The sequence below is a fragment of the Aplysia californica genome, unplaced genomic scaffold (assembly GCF_000002075.1).
Source record: "Aplysia californica isolate F4 #8 unplaced genomic scaffold, AplCal3.0 scaffold00292, whole genome shotgun sequence".
NCBI lineage: Eukaryota > Metazoa > Mollusca > Gastropoda > Aplysiida > Aplysiidae > Aplysia > Aplysia californica.
The window spans coordinates 907621-915699 of NW_004797562.1; the positions used below are offsets into that span (position 1 = coordinate 907621).

At 40.8% G+C, this 8079-nt stretch overlaps 2 protein-coding genes across 3 annotated transcripts in view; one reads left to right on the forward strand and one right to left on the reverse strand.

Annotated features, from left to right (window-relative positions):
• LOC101853628 overlaps nucleotides 1-5522 on the reverse strand; it is a 9572-nt gene extending 4050 nt beyond the window's left edge. Inside the window, exons 1-2 of one of the 2 annotated variants that reach the window (XM_005101642.3) lie at nucleotides 4495-5515; nucleotides 1325-2440 (exon numbers count right to left, since the gene is read on the reverse strand). In XM_005101642.3, the coding sequence (XP_005101699.1) occupies nucleotides 2096-2440; nucleotides 4495-5304 (1155 nt within the window). In that variant the 5' untranslated portion in view covers nucleotides 5305-5515 and the 3' untranslated portion in view covers nucleotides 1325-2095. Of the gene's footprint in view, nucleotides 1-1324; nucleotides 2441-4494 lie in introns of those variants that run through there. The other variant, XM_005101643.3, reaches the window with a different exon arrangement.
• The window catches only part of LOC101856583 (aminopeptidase N), a gene marked incomplete at its 3' end in the record, with an annotated part of 43582 nt that overhangs the window by 13635 nt on the left and 21868 nt on the right, over nucleotides 1-8079 (forward strand). Inside the window, 2 exon segments of the mRNA XM_013084428.2 lie at nucleotides 118-181; nucleotides 1845-1935. Of these exon segments, the coding sequence (XP_012939882.1) occupies nucleotides 118-181; nucleotides 1845-1935 (155 nt within the window).

An 8079-nucleotide genomic window follows, 5' to 3' on the forward strand; every position in this document is an offset into this window, starting at 1 on the left:
AGAGAGAGAGAGAGAGAGAGAGAGAGAGAGAGAGTGAACGTGCGTCTGTGCAACAGAAGGAAAATCTCCATAGTTGCACCCAATATTCATTCTCTTTTCTTCCTCTGAAATTTTCAGACATGATTGCCATCCCAGATTTTGCCATGGGAGCCATGGAAAACTGGGGACTCATCACCTATCGGTAAACCCAGATTGTGTTCTCTCTGGATTATGTTTTTGTTGTTGTTGTTTTTTGTATGTGTGCTTTTTTGAGGCCTCCATCATGACAATTTAGATAATTTAGATGACAGACTTCCGATCAGCCTTCCAAGACCAACCCGGGCAGAGAGAGACCAAGAGATTTTAGATAAAAAATTCTCTGCACTCGCTCGATAATGGAACTCAGGTCTATTGCGTGAGACAGCGAAGCACCTAACCATTCCAACATAGACACAGCGGTGGCAGCATCGTGTAAATAATAGTATTTTAATAGTATTAATCATTTCACGGACAATCAATTTTTTTTCTATGGGGCATATTGTTTTTCACACTGAACACTGATTTAAATGTAATGATTGAAGGTCTGAGAACAAAACTGAGCCTAACACAATTGTTGCTGAACGGGAGAAAAAAACAACACAATACAACAACAACAACAACAACAACAACAACAACAACAACAACACATGGACGCATGTCTACATTTGCTTTGGGACTCGTTGCAGTTTTTTTCCTTTTTCTCCCTACACCGTTAACGGTAGGGAGTCATGTGCACTATTAAAGGATGCAGGAAAGTCTTCTCTGTTTATAAATACCAATAACTCATTGTTTGTCATTTTGGACGTGGCATCGTCTTGTTCCCGGGTCTTCCATTCAATTGCACATCCACGCTCTGCAGCAAACTCCATGCGTACAATCGATATTGCCCCAGCAAACCCTTGAACACTCCGAAACGATCTCGGCTTCCCGGGAAGCATTTAGTGTAAGCTGCTGATAACACACGTTTAAACACTAACATACTGACAAGATCTTTCGCTGTCTATAACTGGGTACCCATCCCTACCTGGATGAAATAAAGAAAATTGGTATAACGTACCTTTCACAAGGACACAACGTGGGGCCCCTGACGGGACTCGAATCCACGTCCTTGTGGTGGTGAATCTAATAGCCCTAAATTTCTCTCATAATGGAAGTTTCAAAATATTTTGAAAAGATCCTATTTCGTAACAACAATAACAACAACAACAACAAAAACAACAACAATAATAAAAAATAATTACGACGACACCACTATACCAACAACAACAACAAGCAAAACAACAAAATGTAACAACAGCAATAAAGCTTCGAGTTCAAAGTAGGTATTTAATAGTCTCCAGGTTATAAAACTTTTGTAATAGATTTTAAGAAGAAATTCAATAACATTTCCAAAATGCAAATCCAATCGATTTTAGATTAGAATTTCATCTTTGACGTATAGAATTTTACCAGTCTGTCTGTTGCACTTTAAGATTTGATAAACGGGTGAAGCTTGAATAGCAAAAAATACAAAATGGGCCCAGATACGCTTGAACACGTCTACATAGATTTCGCGTCTTCCTGCCTGTGTTTTGTGTGGTAAAAGGGTGTTACTGGATGTCTGTTTCCTCGTCTGTATTATGTACAGAAAAAGGGTGGGACTGGATGTCTGTATTTCCTCGTCTGTATTCAGTGCGGTAACAGGGTGTAAATGGACGTTTGTGTTTTCCCATCCGTATTTTGTGTGGTAAGAGGGTGTACATAACTGGATGTTTGTGTTTTCCCATCCGTATTTTGTGTGGTAAGAGGGTGTACATAACTGGACGTTTGTGTTTTCCTGCCCATAGACAAAGTGACATGCTGTTCAACGAAGACGTTTCAAACGAAAACAACAAGGAGAGAGTAACGGAGGTGGTGGCCCATGAACTGGCTCATCAGGCAAGTGTGCTGCTATTCATCATCATCATCATCATCATCATCATCATCATCATCATCATCATCATCATCATCATCATCATCATCATCATCATCAAGTAGTGGTGGCAGCAGCCATGTTGTTATTACTGCTATTCTTTTTTGTTGTCTTATTTGTTTGTGGTTATTGTTGTTGCTGCTCATGTGGTTCTGTTGTTGTGGTTGTTGCGATGGTGATAGTGTTGTTGCCATTATCACTGTTCTCGCTTTTGGTACTGAAGGTGTTGTTGCTGTCGTCAGTACTGCTAATAACGATGGTGGTTTTGGTGGAGATGGCATCAGTAGTTCCGCTGGTTATCTCCGGTGTAGTCGTAGTTGTAGTCGACTTGAGGGAAAGATAGCATCGATCATCACACTTTGCTTCATAGAAAGTATCCCAGAATCGATCTCCCACTCCGTTGTACTCGTAGATGATCTGCCCGGGCGAATACGGTAGTACGGTCACCTCGATACTGAAGCCAGCCTGTCTCTGTATTTTTTTAAACATGAGTGGTGGGGTCGGGAGGGGGGGTGAGGTTAAAGTTTCCTACACACTTAAAGCCCCCCCCCCCAACCCTCCCCACTCAAAACAACAGCAACAAAAACATCTAAACCCAAACCCAAACGAGACTATAACCTCTGCTACAACTACTCTAAAGTACAAAGTAGCAAAGAAATACAGGGATCAAAAAGCCATTAAAACAGCACATGTCAGGAGAGACAAAGCCATTCTGAAAATTTACATGAAATATAACACAAAATGAAGCAACAACAACAACTAAAGAAGAAATCCATTTCAATTTCTATATTAACAAACAAATTACTGGTGCATGTACTTCTGAGTGTTCGTAATAGTATAGGTTTAGACTCCTGTCAACACTATTAGGCTATTTAAAGACCTCCAAATGTATCGTCCGTCGCCAATAGGACCAAACTAAATAGGTTGAGAACCTTAAAGACTCCACGAATCGACCTTTTTAAAATTTAAACTAAAGCTATCCGCTCCGTAGTTCAGCATGATCCCAAATTGAGCACACGGTACTTCTGAGTGCCATCTACTATAGCTTGTCCGACTCAAAAGTATTATGATTTTTTAGTAGAGACTTTTGGAGAGACTGCCTGCACTGATTTCTTTTTTTTCAAACAACTGTATCAATGTCATGTAAGTAAATGGTTCTGGCCCGGATTTTGAAAAGTAACGTTTTCTGTTTGTTTTTGTTAAATAATTATTTACTTAATTCAAAATAAATGTGATGACATACAATGTGATTCGTATTATGTCGTCAGACTTAGTACAAGAGAAAGTTGATGTTTTTGCCACTTCTTTTGCTGTATATACAGATGAGTGTGCGCATTTTCCCCCACGTTTTTGGAAATGTTCAGTTACCATGTGTTCTAAAGCGAGGTTGTTTTTTTTAACTTGAAATAATTAAATGTCTTCCAGAACTGAACCGTAAATAATATGTTTATTTTCAATCTCAGATGAAAAGGCAGAAAAAACAAACAAAAGAAAAAAAAGCAAACAAAAAAACAAATAAAACAAAGGCTAAAAAACCCCACCCATGCCGGGGAAAAGAACACTTTAACACCAACCTAAAGCGTTGAAAAAAGTATGGCTTGAAAAAAACCCAACCCAAAACTGCCAAATATTTAAAATCTGAAGACTTAATTATTGTGAACGGACTAAGGCTTAAGGTAAATGGGCTCTATTTTCTTTTTTTGTTTTGTTTTTGTAAGTGGTTTACGGCGCTCACAACTGCTTACGATCATATGAGCGCGCGGAACACATTAAACTTTTTCAGGTGGAAGGACATTTTGAATTTTGTCCGGGTAGCGGCCGAAGCCTACTCTTATCGATTTTAAACCACCAAGGGATGTTTAACGTGCGCAACTTGCACACGGGACCTCCGAGATTTTTTGCTCTTGTCGGAGAAGGCTAGGTGTGGATCTTTCCAACCAGAAGATCAGGGGTGTGGCTGAAAGACAGTAGAAAGGCTGCAAAAAGAATCGGGAGCCCAGAGGAGGGGACATAGGAGGTGAGGGGGTGGGAGCAGAAAGAGGAGACGAAAGCAGACGACAGAACATTGCTAGAGAGCAGGAAAGGACGTGAAAGGAGACAAATTTAGAGAAGAAAATTTTTCGGTCGCTACCTGGATTCGAAACCGGGACCTTTGAATGAGAGGCCACGAGAGCTCCCTAAATGGGCTCTAAAGTTATTAATTAAGAATATTTGAAAAATAAAAAAATCATATTAAAAAATGCATGCGGACAAAATGAAATACTTCTCGCAATTCGCCGGTGGAGATTTCGGCCAAAATTAAAGTTACGAGCAAATTTGTATCCTAGAGTTTTGACCGGTGCAATTTTCTTCAAGTTCAAATATAAAATAATCTTTAGCCGTTACAAATTTATAAAATAATTGTGCAACCTCAACTATAAACTCAACTTATCTGTGAACATAGGGCTTGGATCGGAGAAGTAACAAATTTTCTCAGCACGTTTCATATTTATTTGATGTTTTTGTATCGGACCATCTACACTCACCTGCCCGTACTTAGAGTCGAAGAAAAGGTAGAATTGACCGGCTGGTTTGACCAGAAAGTCTAGCTCCTTTCCCATTGGCCAACTGTCGCATAGTATGGCGTAGTTGATTCTCACTAGGCCACTTCCGCACGTCACATGACCTGCAATGTCAAAGACCCGAAAGTTCATGCGCAGGACCAAAGGCACTGCCGTGTCTCCATAGGTGAGTGAGCAACGCTCAAATCGTTGGTAGCCTTCTCGCCCAAACTTGGGGCTGACCAGAGAAAAGTGGGTCAGGGAGGGGTCGATTACTTGATCCACACACAGTTCGTATACAGTTATGTTCTTCTCTTTCGGTTCTCTATATTCTTCTGGTACAGACGTAGTGTTTTTCTCTATGGGTTTCACAGGTTCTTTTAGGGTACAAGACGTAGTGTTCTCTGCAACCTGTTCTGTAGGTTCTTCTAGCTGTTCTGGTGCTGGGGCATTTTTGTCTAGCTTCTCTCCGACAATGGTTGTTGTGTCATTCTGTCCAACGTCAGTGGTTCCAGTTGTATCATTCTCTACCACGCCTGTGGCTACAGTTGTATCATTCTCTACCACGTCTGTGGCTACAGTTGTGTCATTCTCTGTGGCTACATTGGCTGCATTTGTATCACTCTTTACCATGTCTGTGGCTACAATTGTATCATTTTCCCTTGGGAGTGGTGAGGCTGTATCTGCAAGCAGGCCAATCTGTGATGTTTCCAGACTTCTGCCACAGACCAGAGGTAGGACCAGCAATGTCATCAAAAGAAAGCCACTCGTGAGCGCTAACTCAAACTTCTCCATCCTTGGCTTTTCCAAAAGTCCACGTTCAGTTCTCAGTGAACAATAATTCTTAATGTGTGGACAACAGTACGTTGTTGTAGTGGCCTATTCTAAATCCTTCTCGGGAAGGGAACACTTGTGGTCCACGATACAGCTCCTTTTATTGGAAGGGCTCTATCGGTTTGTAAGAATGTCGTACGTTCTCTGATGTAAGAAACATATACGACAGTCTTCCACCAGAAGCAGGTGAGAGTGTTTTAACGATAAACTTCTGTCACCATTAGCCTGTGACAACAATCTAATGAGACTGATTGAAGACAAACAAGGTGTGTTCTTGAAAGTTCCGGATTTGTTATTGTTTTTCAATTACTGTCGACGCTGAGGCTATGGACCACATTCCTGACCTTGTCTCGTCACAACAAGTCCATGATATTGTGCTCTATCCGTATATCTCTTTATAGAAAAATTTGCAACATGCAGAAAAAAACCTCTTTTGATTAAAATGAAGAGGGAAGCTACAGAGGTTAACCTCCAGTACTACTATTTAGTGTGCATCGTGGTGAAATCAAGCTCTCCTTAGAATAGTGAAATCGAAGAACCCAACATTTTCCATACGTTTATACATTTTTATGGATTTCTTTCTTTTTAGGTCAACATCTTTACATCAACATATTGTAAAGCGCATATAGCTTGCTGTTGAGCGGGAATTTACGCTATACAAATGAAATCTCAACAGCAAGCTATATGCGCTTTACAATATATTATTACCTCAGCAGACAAGATATCATTCTAAAACAATCTCAATATCCTTGGAAGAATACAGTGCAAGTTGCCATTTTATAGGCACTAAAACACTAACATACTGACAAGATATTTCGCCGTCTATGGCCGGGTACCCATTCCCACCTGGGCGAAATGGGGTCAATTCGTGTAAAGTGCCTTTCCAGCGGACACAACGTCGGGCCTGAGGCTCGAAACCCTGAATCCGTAACCTCACGATTACGAGTCCAGTAGCCTAACCACTACACTACCGACGCCAATGAAAAATAGAAAACATTTGACTTTTTCTACCAGTTACGCGGGTAGTCCATGGCACCATTCCTGTTGCTCCTCTTACAGCATTATACTTCATGACCGTCACTGTGTCCTATACCATTTCACCATTTTCCCCCTATCCCTCCCTCCCTCCCTCGCTCTCTCTCTCTCTCTCTCTCTCTCTCTCTCTCTCTCTCTCTCTCTCTCTCTAACTGACTCTCTATCTTTCTTTCTCTCGCTCTCTCACTCACTCTCCGTCTTTATTTCTCTCTCTCTCTCTCTCTCACTCAATCTCTCTCCGTCTTTATTTCTCTCTCTTTCTCTCTCTCTCTTTCTCTCTCTCTTTCTCTCTCTCGTTCTCTCTCCCTCTCTCTCTCACTCTCTATCTCTCTCATTGTACCATTAATTGGGTCCGTGTGGTCCTCATAAATCTTAAAGACAATTATACAACTACACTGCGGTTCAACAGAAGTATATCCTATCCATTGTCTTCTTTTTATCCAATCCCTCCTTTCCAGCCCCCCCCCCTCCTCCCAATTCCCTCTACCCCGCCACCTTTGTGTCTGTGTGGTCCCTTTAAATCAGAACCGTAATTAGCACCACACCTTAAAGCCAATTATACAACCACACTGCAGTTCAACATAAATATTTCCTACCTATTCTCTTCTTTTTACCCAATCCCTCCTTCCCTGCCCCCCCCCCTCCCACATTCCGTCTACCACACAACTTTTGTGTCTGTCTGGTTTTCTTAGATCAGAATCGTAATTAGCACCACATCCTTAAGTCAATTTTACAAGCACACAGTACTTCAACAGTAATATTTCCTGTCTATTCTCTCCTAACTACCCACTGCCTCCCTTTTGAATTCTCCCCCCCCCCTGCCCCACCGTCTCTCTACCCCATGTTTTATTTGCATTTTTGTGCCTTTAATTAACGTCTTTCAGGAAAAATGAGCACAGAAATGTGTTTTAAATTAACATGAATGGTGTTGAGCCACAATAAAGATCGACAGAAATTGCCAAACGGACAGTAAAAGCCGTTTGTTCCTGGGACGCATGGTTTGAAGCTAGAATTAATTACTACAAAGAAAACCTTCAACACAATATTGAAATCTGATGACTTCCAAAAGCTGAGAGTCTTTTAAAACCGCAAATTTACATTGTTTATCATTATGAAGAACGTTTTTCGGTAAAATGTGTTTTTAAATGGACGTTGAAAGTGTTAAGCCAAAACAAAACAAAACAAAACAAAAAAGAAAAAAAGAAAAACATTTCCCAACAGGCGGAAATATGTCAGTTTCTTCCATTTCAATGTTTTGACGAGCACCTGATTTCACAGCAAAGACAGACACGTGATAAATGTATGTAAAGGTATTATTATATCATTACCACTGCATCAACCCTACCACAATATGTCCAAAGCCCAGGAAGTTGTCTCACTAACAAGGCAATCCCCAATATCCGGATCGGATGTGGGAACCGCTTTACTTTTACTACTGCTTCGTACGCTGACAGAACGCCTTTTTAAAATCCACTCCAGTTTCGTGAAATCAACAATTTTCGGTTTTCTTATATAATTGCTAAACTATTTTGCACAGTGCATCAACGGTTGATCTCGCACCCTGAAGAGAGCGTCATTGACTGAACTCAACAGATATTATAAGAAAACTGAAACTCGTTGATTTCTCGAAATTGCAGTGAATAAGTAAAAAAGCGTTTTGTCAGCGTACAGCAGTGTTTGGTCACCCACTCTCGTGCCCCC